This window comes from Benincasa hispida, unplaced genomic scaffold (assembly GCF_009727055.1).
Source record: "Benincasa hispida cultivar B227 unplaced genomic scaffold, ASM972705v1 Contig425, whole genome shotgun sequence".
NCBI lineage: Eukaryota > Viridiplantae > Streptophyta > Magnoliopsida > Cucurbitales > Cucurbitaceae > Benincasa > Benincasa hispida.
In genome coordinates, this window is record NW_024064845.1 from 607870 (window position 1) to 627023 (window position 19154).

General features: G+C 30.9%; 1 protein-coding gene and 1 long non-coding RNA gene across 2 annotated transcripts; one reads left to right on the plus strand and one right to left on the minus strand.

Moving 5' to 3' along the window:
- Positions 1 to 8114: 8114 nt before the first annotated feature.
- Positions 8115 to 9376, minus strand: LOC120069478. The gene is made up of 2 exons (XR_005479552.1): positions 8851 to 9376; positions 8115 to 8754 (listed from the first exon to the last, which is right to left on the minus strand). It is a non-coding gene; the product is annotated as an uncharacterized LOC120069478 (long non-coding RNA).
- Positions 9377 to 13867: 4491 nt separating this feature from the next.
- On the plus strand, positions 13868 to 18760 carry LOC120069479. The gene is made up of 6 exons (XM_039021256.1): positions 13868 to 14478; positions 15065 to 15224; positions 16100 to 16276; positions 16384 to 16467; positions 17723 to 17804; positions 17921 to 18760. Exons 1-6 carry the CDS (start codon positions 14093 to 14095, stop codon positions 18349 to 18351), a joined length of 1320 nt encoding a protein of 439 aa, XP_038877184.1. The 5' UTR covers positions 13868 to 14092; the 3' UTR covers positions 18352 to 18760.
- Positions 18761 to 19154: the final 394 nt, after the last annotated feature.

Genomic DNA, 19154 nt, shown 5'->3' on the forward strand with positions numbered 1-19154 from the left:
TCAAACAATTTGATTTGATGATACATTAAAAGGTTCATACAATGTGATTTCAATTCTAATATTCGGTTAAGTATTTTTCCTTCAATAATTTAATTTCAAGAAAAACGTCCGATATTGTTAATCTGACTATAGTTTAATTGATTTATATATATACTCTCAACTAAGAGGTCAAAGGTTTCGAAAGAGAGGAAGAAATTGAAAATTGATTCTTATACGTTTTGGTTGATGGTATAACGTGTTGACCGATTGAGTTATATTTAGATTGGCCAAACCAACATTCGAATCTTTTACATTTCAAAAATAGTTTTGTAAATATTGTTCGTATGTGGAGTAGGGAGATTCATATATCTAGTCTTTTGTAAAGTAGGTAGATAATTCATACATCTTAACCAATTGAATTATGTTCAAATTGACTAATAAATCTTGTCTTATAACAATGTAATTGTGTAAAAAAAAAAAAAAAAAAAAAAATTACACTATGACAAAATATACATACCATGACACATGCACAGTAGCACATTTGGAGGGAAGTGAAAAAAACAGTCAAAAAGCTATTACATACTTTTTTTAAATTCATGACAGTTTTTTGTGTCACAAATTAATGACGGTAAAAAAGAGTTATTCTCTCTCTTTTTACTCTATGCCTCTGCTTGAGTTCTGAAATTTTCAATCCGATTATAAAATTAGGAATTATAGAATGCAGCTATGTTTAGAACGACTCTTTTTGTTTAGGTTTTTTTTTTTTAAATTTCAAATTTAATTATGGAATTAGGGATTGTAAAATGTAACCATGTTTAGAATACCTCTTTTTGTTTAGATTATTTTGAAATTTCAAATTTGATTCTAGAAGTTGTTTCCTAGTTTAGTTGTCTAGATTGTTGATTGTAAAAGTTGAAATTTGTTTACCTCTATTCAACTTTGATCAAAGTTTTAGAATTGAGTTCTAATCTTGAAACCTTATTATTATTATTATTATTATTATTTTTTTTTTTTGTTTATGAGCATTTATATTAGTTTTAGAAGCACAAGTGGAATCCTACTTTATTTGTTTAATGTTAGTATGTTGCTTGTTTTACTCCATTAATTATGATATGTTGCATGTATATCTTTATGAATTTTATTATTTTGTAATCAGCTTTGCGTTGATTATATTATTGTGATTTTGGATGATAGGCATGATACATTTTACTTCTAATTAAGTTTGATTATATATCAAGATTTCTAATTAAGCTTTAAACTCTTTGTTTGTAGTTCCAAATTGTTTCACGTGTTTGAATTGAGTGTTGTACGAGTTATTATGAATGTTATATATTTTTCCTATGTGACGTGAATGAAACTTTTGTTAGGTTGTTAATAGATGAAAAATGTAATGGCATCAATATTTTGAACATTATATCGCGTTTATGTTTAATAAGTTGGAAGGATTGAAAACATTGAAAAGGTGTAACTAATGAATAATGTTATAATTGTTGGCATTGATATAATGAGTTGAGTTCTAAAATGAATATTGTTTTTCTTTACTAGAGATTGGAGAAGCACAATGAAGCGAGAAAACTACCAAGCAAGTATGTATGTGTATGTATATATATATATATATATATTTTATTGGGATAGTGCTTAACACTTAGTTGTATTTATTTATTTATTTTTTTTGTAAACAACTCAATGGAAGTTTGGTTACTAATTTTATCGTAAATAGTTTCCTTGTATTAATGTTACAAACTTCATTGTTATATATGAAAGTTCATATTTATGCTTGCGTACATATTCTGTGTCAAAATTGGATAAATCATAGGTGTAATAATAGACATGAAACAAATATTATCCATGATTAAAAGTATTTGTTGACATTCCAATGACATTTAGAAAGTGTTACAACTAAGGAATTATTGACACTGTAAATGTGTCATTATTAATGTTTTTGTGACAGGTTTTTAATGTCGATGTTTAGTTGACAGAAAAAGTCAACTTTTATGACATTTATTGACAATATTAAATTGTCATAAAAAAAATCTTATCATGATAGGTAATAAATGTCAACAAATGCTTATTGTCCACTAAATTGAAAAGTCATGAAACAATCAATAATGATTGATTTTTCATGTGGCATTTATATACTTTCCTTTCGGGTATATTTAAAGATTAAAAAAAGAGTCAAAGAATGTGATAATGACATTTTTCTAGAGTCATGAGAACCCATTTTTGTTGTAGTGTTGATCATATATGGCTTGAATTTTCTTATGACATGCTAATTCATTACGCACAACTTGACTAATAAGACACTCATTACCATCCAAAGATTGGATGGTTTATCAATTCCTCACCTCCAAGATAAATCATTAATGTAAATGATTAATTATGTATTTTGGTAACCAAAGATAATATAATAATGGGAAATTATTTCAAATGGAAAAACGGATAAAAATATTTACAACATACAATAAAATTTTAGAACTATCAATGATAGATGCTGATAGACACTGATAGATTTTTATCAGTATCTATCAGTGTCTATCATTGATAGTTCTAAAATTTTGTTATATCTTGTAAATATTTTAGTTTATTTTTCTATATTTAAAAACAATCCTATAATAATTGTATGAAAATTTAGATAATGAAGTGAAAAAGATACCAACTACCATCTTAAAGTTGGATGGTTTGGGTCTCATTTGATAACTACTTAAATTTTTGTTTTTGATTATTTTTTTTAAAAGATTAAACTTACAAACACTACTTTCATACTATAAAAATTTATTTTTTGTGTTATCCCATTTAAAAAAATGAGTTTTCATAAACTTATTTTTATTTCTAGAATTTGACTGTGAATTTTGGTGTTTTTAAAGAATGGTAAAAAACTATAATTAAGATCTCATTTGCTAATCATTTGGTTTTTTTTTTTTTTTTTTTAGTCTTTGAAAGTTAAGCCTACAAAACCCCTTCCACCTCTAAATTTCTTATTTTTTTATCTACTTTTTACCCATATATTTCAAAAACCAAGCCAAATTTTGAAAAGTAAGAAAAGTAATTTTTAAAAACTTGTTTTTGTTTTTAGAATTTGGTTAAGAATTCATCTACTTAAGAAAGATGTTAAACCATTGAAAAAAAAATGAGGAAATAGACAAATTTTCAAAAATAGAAAACAAAATGGTTATAAAATAGAGCCTAAAAAATTGAAAGAAAATAAACATAAATTACAAAACTAACAACAAAATGATTACTAAAATATGGTTACTAAATGAGAAATATTATAGATTTAAATGGTAACCGTCCGTATCCTATTATTTTAATGTAAGTTAAACAAATAAAATGAAAAAAAAAAAAAAAAAAAAAAAAAAAAAAAAAAAAAAAAAAAACCATTTTGCAATAATCGTTCATGCAAGCAAATATAAAATTCGTATTAAAACCACTATATGAAAACCAAAAAAACGTAACATTATAACCCTGTTATTTTTAACTTGTTGTTTTAAAATGATTTGTTTGTTTATTATTCATAGTTTTACAATATAATTATAAATACACTTCGTTTCAAATATTTATGTTGGTTGTTAAAATTTGGCTGAAACTTTTGAAAATGAAAAATAATGTATGAACACAAATTTTTACCAAGATTAATATTTACAACCTAAACTCTAATCCAAGTAACGAACACAAGTTAATTATATAAATTCAGGTTGTTTTTATGCTCAAACTTTATAAAATATATCATAAGCCAAAATATGTGGTAATTAAATAAAATATCTTGTTGAGAAAGAGATCATATGATGAATGGTGATACCAAACTTAGTAAGTAGGTCATTAAAGGGTGCACTCTCACTTTTTGTTCCAAAAATAACCTTCATTGACAAAAGCAAAGATTGTTTCAATGCAAGGGATCTGAAAATTGCAAACAGTGCCATGTGGGATTATTTATTTAGCCTTAACTTGGGTGACTATAATTAGGTCTTTGTTCTTACCACAATGTTACACCCATTCTTCCTCTATTTTTACCACTTCATTATCTTTTTGACAGATATGTATTTAATTTCCTCACCCAATTCTTAATTAATTCATTTATTCTCGTGACTATAGCCTCTTATTTGTAAATGAAAAAATAACATGTCATATAGTTGCATATTATATATATAATATGTAACTATATACAATATATATAGTCAAAATAAACATAGTTCAACTAGCATCAAGTATGTACAATAACCTCGAGATAACTCGAGATAAAAGATTCAATCTCCTACCTCACATATTGTGTGTATATATGATCAATAAATGCATACTTCTATCTTGCTCAATCATATTAGGATCTCAATGTTATAGATATCTAAGCTTAAAATACCAATATTTGATGACTAAATCTAGATTTGAACCATGACAAGAAGAGAAGATCTAGTTCGAAAATTATTTGGGCTTCATCTGATTTTTGGTTTTTAATTTTAATTAAATTTAAATTTTATGCTAAAATCTATATCAAGTTTTTGAAAGCTAAAAGATGTACTTTTTTAAATTTATGTTGTTTTCTTCAATTTTGGATATAAATTCAAATATTCTCTTAAAAAGGGTGAATTATAAAGAAATGATAAGAAAAAACAAACACGATTTTTAAAAATCAAATATTTATCAAACGAAGTCATAATTTTTTTTTAAATTTGACTAATTTGAATAATTCACACGCATTTTGAATATTTCCAACGTAAAAATTACCAAAATGTATAAAGTCTAAATAGTTATCAAACGATGCATTTGTAGAAATAATCACTTAAACCAATATTTGAAGCAATGTTGGATTCTTTAATTTAAATTTGAATGGGTTGGTTCACAATGAAAAACCAAGTTTAGATCTAGTGAACTAATCTAAGAAAGAGGTAGCTCATATTTACTCTCATACACTTTCTAGTGATTCGTGTTCACACAATAATATTAATAAAAGAATTTAAGTAGATCTCACAAATAACAATAATAACCATATCCAAAAGTAAAAATAGAAGCTCCTCTTTTTCAAGTACGGGAAGCGAGACAAGACTTATTTTTCTTTTTTCTTTTTGGGTTATGATAAAAGTGCTTGTCTTATTAACCTAAAGAGAAGGAACACAAACAAGATATTAAAGTACTTAATTCATGCTTTAGAGTGAATGTTTGTTTGTGTGTGAAAAGCTACGATTAATAACTGTTGTATATGGGAACTTTTTTCTCTTTCCATTCCCCCTCTCACGTATATAAGGAGGCCCCCATCACAAACTCTCTTAATATGCATGGCCATTTCAATATCAAATACTTTCGATTCTTTCTCTCGTTTTCTCCTCGTGTCGAAGTTGTTGAGGGGAATGCTGTCTGGTTCGAGACCCTTCGCCCGATCATTGTTGTACATGGTGGGAACGATTTCGGACCAGGCTTCATTCCCCCTAACTTGAAGTTCATCAATACAAAGCGCGATAGATAAACCAGGTAATTGGGTAATCATATAATGTTGTTTTATGATGATTTGGTACATAATGTGTAAATGTTTCTAATTTGTGATTCTTCTACCATATATTTTCCAAATTATTTCATCAGCTTTTGCTTTATCTTTGCCTTCAAGTTGGGGAAACCCACAATGCGTGTTAGGTGGATCCATTTTAATTCCTTTTGTTTTCACATGGAACAAGATATGAAAACCCTAATTTTGTTTTTAAGAGAATTTGGAAAAGGGAGGAAGAGAAGAGAGGAGGGATATTCTAAGAGTTTTGTGTTTCAAAACCCTTTTGTTTGTATGTTTTAAGTTAACAAACAAAGATTTAGAAAGTTTGGAAAACACAAGTGAAAAAGATGTTATAAAATTAGAAAAAGGAATGGGTTTTGGGGAGAAAATGTAGAAGAAAAAGAAAAGTTATAGTCACTAGATCATGGGGGAATTAATCTTTTGTGTTTTGAAATGTTGCCCCAAATAAATTAGCTTTGCTTGCAGAGAGTTACAAAGAATAATATGAGAGCTGATGAGGAGAAGAAGGCTTTGAGCATCCTTTCACTTTATGTTATTGCATGAGAGAGAGAGAGAGAGAGATTTTATTATTATTATTATTATTATTATTTTTGGAGAGAAATAAGCAATCAAAGTAGAAGTTTGAATTCAATTTCCTTTATTGGTTTTTAAGCTCAAGACTGTCATGATAACCCATTTTGCTTGGTTTCTTGCTCACTCCCCACTTTCTTAAACACCCCTTTGTGGGTCAGATTGAAGCTTCAAAACCTTCCATTTCTTATGTGGTTCTCTTTTTCTTGCCTCATAATTACTACCCTTTGAATCTTGAAATGGACACACCTTATATATTTCTAGGTTTTAATTCTTCTCATCTTACCATTTTATTCACATACATATATGGAGAAAATTCATTAAAAAATATGTTTAAATGAGGTTTATAAATTTTTTTTGAATATTTTTTTTTTTTGACAATATGTGAAATGGAAGAGTCAAATCTCTGGCTTTGAAGTTATTGTATATAAATTTTGTGTCAGTTAAACAATGATCGTTTTGACTTTTTTGCTAGTGGGTTTATGAGTTTTGTACATAGGTTCATGATAGAGATTCGATAGAAGTTGGGCACAAGGCCATTTTAATTATGAGTCGGAGAAATGTAAATATATTACTGTTGTGGTCCTAAAATACTTTTCTCTATACCATTTTAAGAAATGCAATAAAACTTCTATTTTAAGATTACTCATGATTTTCATATCCAAAGAGAGAACTTTTTTTCTTTGGTTGATTATCTCGTGGACAGTGAGAGATTCAAATCTATGACACCCTAGTTCTAGTTATGTAATGATTACCCTAATTTTAGTGAACTCTTTTATTAGTTTATTAAAAATTATTTAATATTTGTTAAAATGTTTTGGATCAATCATATGATTTTTCAAATGACCAAGTATGGGTCTAGGATTAAAGGGATTCTATATATAAACCCACTAATCCCGTCCGTTGGAGCTTTTGTATATATATTGTTTGATATTTCTCCCTAATAATAAAATTGTTCTCTCTGATGGTTCTCGTGAAGGTAATTAACACAATATTAGTGAATGTAATGGAGGTCAGTAATGCAACATTTTCAAACTTTCATGAAAATTTAAATGCTATTTGAAAAAAGTCTAAAAGAAAGGTTGGAAGAAAATGTTGATGAAGTAACCAAATGTAATTTCTAAAAAGAGGGGAGAGAAAAGGTGCAAATTGAAAGAGATTTAAGAGAAAAGGAAGCCAACTACTAATTAATTCTTGGGTGCAATTTTCTATATAGTTGGTTTAGTCTTTTGCTTTAAGTTTTTTAAAAACAAAATAAAATGGCCACATGGGATTCTCAATATAGGTAGGGGGAATAGAAACCTCTATATATATGTACTTTCATAATTCTCTTGGAGGTCAAAAAGATGTGAAATATACTTCCATGCTCTGATAAAGCCATTATTTGGGAATTCCTTCTCAAAATGGGAAATGGATTTCTTTTCCCCCCAAACACTACTTTTTGTGAGATGCCTTTCTTTTTTTTTTTTAATGATTTGACCAACTTGAAAATTCTCACAAAAAGCATTCTCATTCAACATGGAAAATTTCAAGACAAAAGCTTATAAAAGATTGTTTTAAAAGAATGGGGGGGAAAGAAAGAAGAAAGAAAGATTGGGATTTTGTTAGGCATCACAATCAAAAAAATATATTTTTCTTTTCTTTGTGTGTGGAATTTTCCATTAAAAAGTTTCATGGGGGAGAGAACTTGTTCTTGGGTCCTTATGTATGCTTTGAAGAAAGATTATTCTTTTTAATTATGAAAAAAAATATACATGCCAAAAGAGAGTAAAGTTGATTTTGTAAGGATTTGTTTTATTATTGTGTTTTCTTTTTTCATTTTCTAATAAATATGTGCTTGGTTATGTATTTTGAAATTTCTCATTTCTTTACTTGATAGAAATGATATATAACTAATTAACTATATAAATAAATTAGAGTTTCATCAATCTTAGTATAGTTAAAGTAGTCAAAGCATTAAACCTTTAATCACTGAGTTAGAAACGACATAAATAATGCTCTTTTTATAATAAATCAATGATATGCTCTATCTATATATTCATAAATAAATTATTTTTAGAAAAATTTTCATAGATAGAAAAATTGTCAAACTATTTATAGAAAGAGAAAAAAAAATATTGATAGTGTAACAACCCCACCTCCTAGGTTTATAAAATAAAATAACATGACTGCTTAAGTATATAGGAAACTATTCTGCCATTATCTCAAGATCTTAAATCGTTCGATCCGGGGTACAATTCAAATGCGGAAGCCCGCATTCTGATTCTAGTTCCTTTGGTACTGTCACGGATTCCTCTGAATTCCTCTTGTCAGAGTATCCTCCATGAGTAGAGAATGATGGTCCATGGCTCATACAGCTACTATCTTGCCTTGATACATGAATGAACGTGAACCCGTTGACTCACTCATGTCTAGCAGCTCGTAGGCACACCGTCAAACATGAAAAATAACTCGGGTATGTACAGACGTTAAACTGCCCTATTGGTCTATTCATGCATCACATACATAATTTTAGTACTCCTCATAATAATTCTAAAACATAATGACAAAATCATGCTTCAATAGTCTATTAAGTAATAGTACCACTTACCTTGACACGAAGGCACCGGTAATAGTACCACTTACCTTCGACTTGGTAGAGATTTTTTTTAACACACTTAAATCAACCTAAAATTGTGGTTTGATCCAAGACAAACTCCAAAACTCGATTTAATCTGATCATGAATTAAATCCAAAATCAATAACTTAATTTTTCGACTATTACTCTCGATCTAAAAGAATAACCATCCAATAACTCACCAAAAACTTACCTAACTCAACATAGGCAGCGGCGGTCGGCGAACTCAACGGTGCTGACCCGAACGACGACGAAACCCAGTCTAATGCCGACTGAAACAGTGGCTGCACCGGTCGGAAGCTAGGACGGTTGTGTGCGTCGACTTGTGGCTGGGCGCGGTGGCAGAAACGGGTCTGCACGGGGGCTGAACGGCTTGGGCGGCGCTGTCCTGTGAACGCCAAAGGAGGAGACGGCTGTCGACAGAAACCCACGTCGGCTTCAGATCCGCGAACGGCGGCGCGCAAAGGTGGGCGACCCGAACCGGCTGGGGATCCTCGGCGGTGTGGCTAGATGCGACCGGTTTGGGGCGCTGAACGAACTGGGAAAACGAAAGCTCTTCGTGGAGAAGGCGGCTGGCTTCAATAGTGGTAGGCGGGACGCAGGCCGGCGGCGATGGTAGGCCGCGGCTAGGGTTTGGGTGAAACGGGAAGAAGAAGAAGAGGGGGGTCGGGCGGCTGATAGAATGAGATTATTTTTTTTATTTACTTTTTTTTTTCTTTTCTACCTTCTACATATAAAACAAATTTAATTATTTCCATAGATTATGGAATCTCCAAATGCAAGCTAAAATAAAACTTAATTAATTTCAAATAATTAAATTATATTTCAGCTTAGTCAAATACATAAATCTCATATTCCAATTTATCCAAGTAGTCCAACATAAAAATAAAATTTAATTACAAAATAAATCGGTGTTGACACTGATAATCTATCCGTGATAGATTTCTGCCAGTTTTATTATTGATAGACATTGATAAACTTTTATCAGTCTCTATCAAAGAAGATTAAGTTTGGAGGCCCATTATCCTATCTCATCGATTTTAATTGTTTGTGGACCCATTTTCGGAACATGTTTTGTATCGCATATCATTTTCCTTTCGTGTATCGTATATTATCTCAATGCTTAAACATGCTCGATCATATTTGATCGTTCATTCTCAATCAAAAACTCTCCAAACATCAGAACTCTCCAGACATCAGAATTTCCCAGATTTTATATCATCTAAGCGCCCCAAACAACCCCTAAAATTTTACTATTTTGTATAAATAGTTTCCCTATTTTTTTATTTTTGAAAATCCTCATTTATAATATTATATATATGTATGAGCGAATTTTCTTTTTCACCCCTTGGCCAAAGCCTATAAATTTTAATGTTAAAAATTTGTAAGATCATTAACTTAAACTATAAACTTGAACTCAAACAATACAATAGATTAGAATCTCTTTTTTTTTTCTCAAATAAAATCTTAAACTTCTTTTAGGATAAGAAAAATTGAAAGTGGAATAAATAATGGTGCACGTTTTGTTTACGAAGAATAAATGATGCACTTAATACTTAGTCAACTCAAAACTAAATTATAAAGTTACTCTTAGTCCTAACCCACGAGTAAATCTAATAAAACAAACTATCAAATAAATAAAATTCAGGGCTAACCAACAAAACACAAGAATAACCATAGAATTGCCCGAATATGGAACCAAGCATAGATAATAAAAGCATGACAACAAACGTTAGTAGTTAAATGTGGTTGTCAAACTCAACAATGACATGTCAAAATCAATGGCTAAAAAGAAAGCAATGCATTAAAAATATATATTAACTACTTCAAAGTCACGTTTCAATTTCTTATTAAATATAATTCATACATTTTCATACTTTTAGTTTCGACTTTCATAGAAGTAATATTTTATTTTTTTAACTTTAATTGATAATTTTTTTAACTCATAGACTTTCAAATTTGTAATAATTTAATCTTTAAACTTTAATAAGCAGCAATATAGTCTCTATACTTTGAAATTTGTAACAAGTTTGCCAATCATAAAAATCTCTTCAAAAGTAAGTGTCCACTTTTATTATGTAATGATTTAGTTTTTAGAGTTTATTAAAAAAATATATATGATTTTCTATCAATTTATTGGTCTACATGTTTGAGATATTTAATTAAATCTAAATAATAATTTCCACTATAAGGATTGAATCATCACAAATTATAAAGTATAGGAACTAAACTAATACTTATTAAATTCAAGAACTAAACTGTCACGAATTTGAAAATACAAGGACAAAATCGTTGTTAACTAAATTTTAGAGACTAATTGATACTTTCATATAAGTTCAATAACCAAAAATTGTTTTTAGTCTAAATCTTTCTAATTAACTCACCGCACACTACTATCCTATCTAATTGATCCCCTTAACTTTTAATTTTGTGTATAGTATATTCATTAATTTTAAAAAGTCCAAATTTCAAAGACTATATTTATAATTTTATAATTATAAAATCAAATAAACATGAAAATCAATGTTAAGAGACTAAACTTTTAATCTAGTGGCAATTTCAAATATAATAATTAGGCCCAAAGTATTCATAAATATATAGCACAATATCAAAGAATTTGCAAAATATAGCAAAATTTAGATTCAGCTCTCATAGTTTATCAATGATAAACCATATCGCTAATAAAAATTTACTGGTGATAGACTTAGGCTGTCAGCAATATGATCTATCACTGATAAATTTTGTTATATTTGTAATTCTTTAAAAAAATATTACTATACACTTAAATATTAACCTTAAATTACTACTCAATGTATTTGCCCTCCCATTTTCAAAATGGGCTAGTTGCATAAATGGAATTCAAGTCCAAAATAATAGAATATGTAGTACACAGATAAAATAATTGCATATATAGAACAAAAAATGGTAAAGGACTGAAAAGATCATGCCTAGTCATCATTTTGCTCACTTCTTCCCAATTTTTTTCAAATTGAAAGCTATCACTGATAGCCTCTAATAGCTACTATCAGTTGCTAGATATCAGTTTCTATCGCTGATAGTTGCTATCAATTGCTATCACTGGTTGCTATCAGTGGTAGCTTTCAATTTGAGAAATATTACTACAATCTTGAAATATTAGTTTTTAATTTGCTATTAATTATCAGTGGCTATCATTGATATACTTTCATCAATTGGAATCAACCTTGAAATAATAACAACTAAGGCTATCAATGGATATCAATAATAGACTTTTATGAGTAATTATCAACATTGAAAGTAAACCAACAACTTTGAAATATTGAGTTATATTAATGATGGAAAACTATTAGTGGCTATCACCAATAGACTTTTATAAATAATTATCAACTTTGAAAGATTAACACAGTAGCTATCACTAATAATCTTCCATCGTAGCTATCACTAGTAGCAGCTATTAGTCTCTATCAACTTTTATCAATTAAAATCAACCTTGAAATATTTACACTTAGAGCTAGAAATGATATACTTCTATAACTAATTATGAACTTTCAAAGAAATTTGATATATATATTTCACCTAACTTCTATCACTAATATCACTTATATTGTGGTTATCAGTGATAACTTCTTTCACTGATAACATCACATCACTGATAAGATGTTATCAATGATCTCACTGATATACCATGCTATCAATGATCTCACTGATACCATGCTATTAATGATCTCATTGATATCATGCTATCAGTGATAGCTCTTTATCATCAATAATATACTATCAGTGGTAGCTTCTATCACCGATAACGTGCTATCAGTGGTAGCTTCTATCACCGATAACGTGCTATCAGTGGTAGCTTCTATCACCGTTAACGTGCTATTAGTGGTAGCTTTTATCACCGTTAACGTGCTATTAGTGATAGCTTTTATCATCGATAATGTGTTATCAATGTTAACTTCTATTACCGACAACATGCTATTAGTGGTAGCTTCTACTACCACTTTATTGTCCATTTTTTGTCCTTTACAAACATTCATATCGTCCCTTTTTTTTCCAATACCTCTCAAGGGCATTTCTGTAAAAATAACAAATAGCCAAACCAAACTATTCTTCTTCGTTTGATTTTGTAAACAAATATTACGGTACATAAATATACAAATATTTCAATTTGTGTCATTCATTTGGTTATGCATGCCATTGTTTCAAGTTTATTTTTGATAGACATCATACTCTAAAAGTCCTAAAAAAAGAAAAAAAAAACTATTGACCTGTCTATATCGTTTGCGTTTCTCATTTTTTGAGAAATAAACTTGTTTAATAACTATTCTAGTTTCTTATTTCAAACTTTTAAGAAATGTTTCTAAAAATGGTGCAAATTTGTGGATTAAAAAAATAGTTTCTTTCAAATCCATTTTCATTTGTTATCTATATTTAATGTTTCGTTATTATAATCAAACTTGATGATTAGCTTGTTGGTGTTAAGTCACTTATGAATTAGGTAAAAAAAAAAATAAAATAAAAAAGAAGTAAAAACTGGAGAAGTGAAAGATTTTTTTTTTAAAAAAAGAAAGGTAGCAAAAATCGGAGAAATGAAAGAAAAAAGAAAGGACGAAGCAAAAATCGTGTAAAAGAAAGAAAAAAAAAAGGAAGAAACAAAAACTAGAGAAAGAAAATAAAATTTTAAAAAAAGAGAAGAAAGTGAAGAAACAAAAACCAAAGAAAGGAAAGAAAATAAATATAAAAAAGAAAGAAGAAAGTATACAAAAAGATAAGATAAGAAAAGACAAAATTTAAAATTAAAAAAAAAAAATCTAAAAATTAACTAGTTAATACTTCCAAATATTTTAAAATTGTGATATATTTTTAAAATTTTACCCTCATTTTACTATCGATTACAAATATCCTTTCAAAAATTTACTCTCCAATGCGTTAAAAGGCCTGTACAGCACAAAAGTGCAAAACCACTGGACCTTGGGCCCGAGGCGGCCCAAGAAGTTAAAAATCTACCTCACGTGTGAAAACTATCTCAACCAAGCTATTTCCTTACAAACCCACCACGCGCTAGTCACGAGCAATTACATACACGTCCAATCAACGGTTCCGATTAATATCCTCAAGCTCCCAATCAACGGTTCCGATTAAGTTTGATCGTTTCGAACACGCGCCAGACTTCCTGTACAAACAACTCAAACTCATCAACGGTTGTTATATCGCCACGTCATACAACAAATTACCGACCTGACAACCCGTCTTTCTCTCTCTAACTTTCTCTCTCTCTCCTCTTTCTCTGAATGCGAATTCCTTCAGGAATCTGTCTCGCAGAGGGCAGAGCCTGGTGGAATTCGATTACTGAGAGAGAATCAGAGAAGACGAAGCGCAGAATTCATTGTTAGTTTTGGATGTAGTAGCTTCCATTCTGTTCCAATCGTTTTGGAAATCGTCTCATTCTCTTGGCTGTAATGGAGGAAACTTTCTTCGATCTTGTGGAGTTTCTCAAGAAGCCCTCAATCGCCGAAACATTCGTCGACATTTTGCTATGTGCAGTTCCGATCTGGCTCGCTGTTATGATCGGCCTCGTCATCGGTTGGTCCTGGCGTCCTCGCTGGACTGGATTGGTTTTCCTCGGCTTTCGGAGTAAGTTTAGATTATTGTGGACTGCTCCTCCTGGATTTGGAGCTCGGCGACTTTGGTTGGCCTTCACGGCGCTATCTGCCTTCTCAGTCTGCCGTACTCTTTGGTCCAATTTTTATGGGAAGAGGAAGGCACCACCGGTACCGTTGGCCCCGGATTCTCCGGCGCCATCCACGTTGATGCACTCGGCGGAAGGAAGCGGGGATGTAATTGCGTGAGTATGATATTTACTTGGTTGCGTATAATGTATATATATTTGTGGTTAGTCACTTAGATGCCAAGCTTTGAATTCTATGTGTAACTGATGGTATTTGAGCTTGTTGAATTTGGAAATTTTGACATTCGTCTTGACTTCGTTACTGACATTAATGGTGTGCCCCTTGTTTTGCCTGGAGAACTTCTTTTCATGTTGACTGATCAAGGCTTAGTCATAAATTTTCATTAATAGAAACAAAATTTTACGTTCTAATTTCTTATATATGGAAACGTAAAGTTCAATTTAAAAAAAAAAAAAAAAATTAAAGGGAGCAAATTAGAGTAGAGAACTTTAGCATTAGCATTTTTGTTATAATCTTTTCATCTTAGACGAAGCAAGAATGGGGCAATTGCTCTCTTCCATTCTTGATTTGCTCCAACCTGATTGAGTGGTTTAATATGAATGCTTTGGGTTTGGTTGGACAATCTCTAATTAATCCCTTAGCTTAAAAAAAAAAAAAAAAGATAAACGAGTTGTAATCATGTTATAGATGCCATCGGATAAAACCGTTTCTCATGAGAAATTATCTTGTTCACTGCTCCAGCAATAAAGAGGAGGGAAAAGAGCAGGATATTGTCACGGAGAATGATTTAGATCACCTATTGCAACTTCTTGAAGGAAGGAATGGGGATGCAGAGTGGCAAAGTATGATGCAAAGGTCGAACCCAAACTTTGCATATGAAGCTTGGCGCCTTGAGCCTGAGGTATTGAGACTATGAGAATGGTAGCTTGTATTTCCTATCTTTCACATTTTGCTATACTTCGATTAGTCTTTTGTCATTTTTCAAAGATCTTGACTTTGCACAATTCTTCTTTATATTTGCTTTTCAAACCCTTCCCGTTAATCCTTTTTCCATCTCAGGAACTCTTTTAATTTTTCATTAACAATAGAAAGTGAGGAAATGGAGAGGCCCTCGAACCAAGGGAGCTTACAAAAAGGACTTCAGCTGGTGCAAGTCGAAATAGAGGGGGAATCACAGATTTCAAAATTGTATGCCAATTGGAGGCTACAGTAGTAACTTAATGGGATAGCATCTGATAGAGTCATGGCTTGATTTTTAAATCTGATGATGATTTAGCGTAGAGGTTTGCTTGCATCAAGAAAGAGGTGGTTTTGGTACACCAGTTAGGGCAGCTGCATTATGGAAAAATTTTCTACACTTAATCATTTGTGTTAGTTTTTCCGAAGCTTTGGTCCAAAATGAAAACCTAAACTCTCTTTGAGCCCTGTTTGAGTGTTTTCAAAATTTCAAATCACAAATTTGGTTCTGAAATCTTTTTGTTACAACATTTTCATGTTTGAACTCTAGCATGGGTCCTTTCTACCTTTTGTGTGCACATATAACATATAGCATCGAACCATTGTCTATGGGGAATAGGTATCTTTATCGAATAATTGTTGTTAGCTTTGTTTGGTGCAAGCAATGGAAATCATAACCTATCATGCCTTTGTGTGTGTTGGATTTTTTTTTCCATACATTGCATTCTCCTTGTTTTCCTAACTTCAGCATCACTTTTTTATTTCTATTGTTTTAGATGTATATTAAGTTTCGACATCTTTTCTTCTTCCTCTCATCAGAACAGACCAACTGTTTATCGTAGTAGAACTGTCTTTGAAGATGCAACCCCAGAGATGGTTAGAGACTTTTTCTGGGACGATGAGTTTCGGACTAAATGGGATCCCATGCTTACGTATTTCAAGATATTGGATGAATGCCCTCATACGGGGACCATGATTGTTCACTGGATTAAAAAGGTTTGTAGGACAAGGGAGATGCCTGAATATATTTGTTGTATAATATAATTAACTATTTTATAATTTATGAGAGTTAATGCCTCATTATATATATACCTTTTCTGCAGTTCCCCTTTTTCTGCAGTGATAGAGAATATGTCATGGGTCGAAGAATATGGGAAGCTGCAAAGACTTACTATTGTGTTACAAAGGTAGATATTACAACTTGTTTGAGGAGCCTTCTCCTGCTACTCCATGTTGCTTGCTACACTTTCTTTATTTGCTCTAGCCAACCTCTGTTGCATATTTCAATCATGTTTTAGATAGGTTCTATTATTTATGCACCGTCGTTCAGTCTAGCATTGTTGTATATCTGGACTGCCATTGTCTGAACTTTGGATGGTAAGCAGACTATTGGAAACATGTGGTATCAGCGGGAAGAAACATATCGAAGAAATTAATAGTAAATTAGCATCCACTTTTCAATGCTCAAGTTCAGCCTTTATCTATCGGATGTTATCACAATTGGTTGTATGTCCTGTCAAACCCATTTTAGAGTAAAGGGTTTGTATGACCTATAATAAATAGTAGAGAATATCAAATGTAGTCTTCCTCAAGTCCTCTCTGAAATTTAGGGCCTATTTGTTAGAGAATTTGAAAACTGAAATTTGAAAACAAGGGATCAATGAAAACAGAGTTATATTTCATGTTTTCAAATATGTGTTTGGTTAGATTCAAAAATTGAATTCTAATTTAGACAATTGTTCAAAATGTGATTGATACTATATATTTATAAATCATAAACTTGTAGTTATCCACTAATATTTAGTCGACAATAAACTATTATTAATTTTTTTTTAATATGATTTATGTTTAAATAAATTATATAATTATTATTTTGTAGTATTATATAATTTATAATACATTACATAATATATATTTATAATTTTTTAAAACATGAATTGAGTTTATAACCTGACATATTGTATTTCTAAGTGTTTTTATTTTTATTTAATAGAATTATGCATTTTAAAATTTAATATTCAAAATTTGAATACAATGAAAACATAAAAAAGTTGTTTTCAGAATTTGCACGGTTTGGATTACAGAATTCAAAAACAATTTTCATAAACAAAATTTGAATTTTCTGCCAAACACATATTTGTTGAATTCAGTGAATCTGAAAACATAAAACAAAATCTGGATTTTCTACCAAATAGGCCCTTAGTGTTCTTGTTCTATGTTCTGTCTTTTTTTTTTTTTTCTATTATTGTTATTTTTTTGCATCCGACCATGGGCATTCCAAAGGTTGTTCAAAGTAAAATTGATGGTAAGCTCATCTCTGATGTATAAGCATTTCTTGCTAACTTGCATTGTTGAAATATGATTACATATCCCTGTCCATTTTGACATTTGCTCTTATTTTTATGTGGCTAAGTTGTAATCTGAAACTTTACTTCTGTGTAGGGTGTACAATATCCAAGCTTACCCAGACGTGACAAACCCAGGCGTGTGGATCATTTTTTTTCGAGTTGGATCATCAGGGCAGGTGAGGATTAAGAAAAAAGATAATGCGTTACTTCCTTTTTCTGAGAATTGCAGGATTTCATATGAAAATTTGTTTTGATGAATATCTTAACTCGTTGAATTTGAAAATGAATGCAGTGGAGTCTCGTAAAGGAGATGGAATAAGGTCTGCTTGTGAGGTTATCCTTGTGCATTATGAAGATATGGGAATCCCCAAGGATGTTGCTAAATTGGGAGTCCGTCATGGAATGTGGGGAACTGTCAAGAAGATCCACTCTGGTTTCAGAGCATACCAGAATGCTAGGAAATCAGATATTTCTGTTTCCAGAAGCGCACTGATGGCCAGGATCACCACAAAGATTTCTTTTGACAGAAACATGGATTCCTCCGAGCCAGAGTCGGGTGAAGTACGAACTCAAGTGGTGAGGAGGAAGCTCCAAAATGATGCTGGCATAGATTGGAAATGGATAGTCATTGGTGGGACAGTGGCTGTAGTCTGTGGACTTCGAACCGGTGCAATTGGGAAGGCCTTGTTACTTGGGGCAGGACAGAGAATGGCTCGAAGGTGAGAGATATCAAAATTAGGTGCAGGCACTGTATTACTATGCACTGTGAAGGTGGAGAAGTTTCTTACAATAGGCCGACACATCAACCATTATTGAGATTAACAACATAAAACCAATTTTTCTGAATGGCTGTGATAGAGTGATCCTCTCCATGTACAACTTCCATATTTCTGACCTAGCTTTTACATCTCTCTTTTGCTTAAATGATTTAGTATGTGCATTTATAATGGAACTCAGTTGAGACTTGAAGCAACTTTTACGGCTAATCAAATCTTGCGTGTGTTTAACTTTAAACTAAGTCATGCTTCTTTTCTTTGAAGCATGATTTAGGATTGTGGATATGTAAATTAAGGGGAGGATCTCGTTTATATATTAATTTATACATAATAAAGTTTCTTGGACAACTTGTTCATTCTTTTAGGCCTATTCTATTATCAGTTCTGGCTCAAGATTATCAGAATTCCAGCTCATAATTTATTGAACATACTGACAAGAAAGCGAGAGGAAAGAACAAATATTCTGACGGACAATAGACAAGGCAGTGAACAAACGTAGTACTCATTTGTCTGATTGGATCAGGACACAGCTCAATCAGTTGGAGATGTTTTTGCTTCAATTATTGTAATCATTAAATGATTGAAAAAGAAATTAGTGAACTGAAATTCTGGATTCTAGCAAATCCTTATGAGGTTAGTTCATATTTATCTTGTATTTGAATTGTGCAGAAGAGTGAGCTGTATTAATTAGAGTTTATGAATCAAATTTATAAATCGTCGTCTGCGGGCATCAATAATTTTCTTTCTTTT

What these genes read in the sequence shown, in the direction of transcription:
- LOC120069479 (XM_039021256.1), top strand. Translation starts at nt 14,093, where the DNA reads ATGGAGGAAACTTTCTTCGATCTTGTGGAGTTTCTCAAGAAGCCCTCA. An exon ending in GGAAGCGGGGATGTAATTGC is followed by an intron (nt 14,479 to 15,064) that starts GTGAGTATGATA and finishes TCACTGCTCCAG; the next exon opens with CAATAAAGAGGAGGGAAAAG. An exon ending in CTTGGCGCCTTGAGCCTGAG is followed by an intron (nt 15,225 to 16,099) that starts GTATTGAGACTA and finishes TCCTCTCATCAG; the next exon opens with AACAGACCAACTGTTTATCG.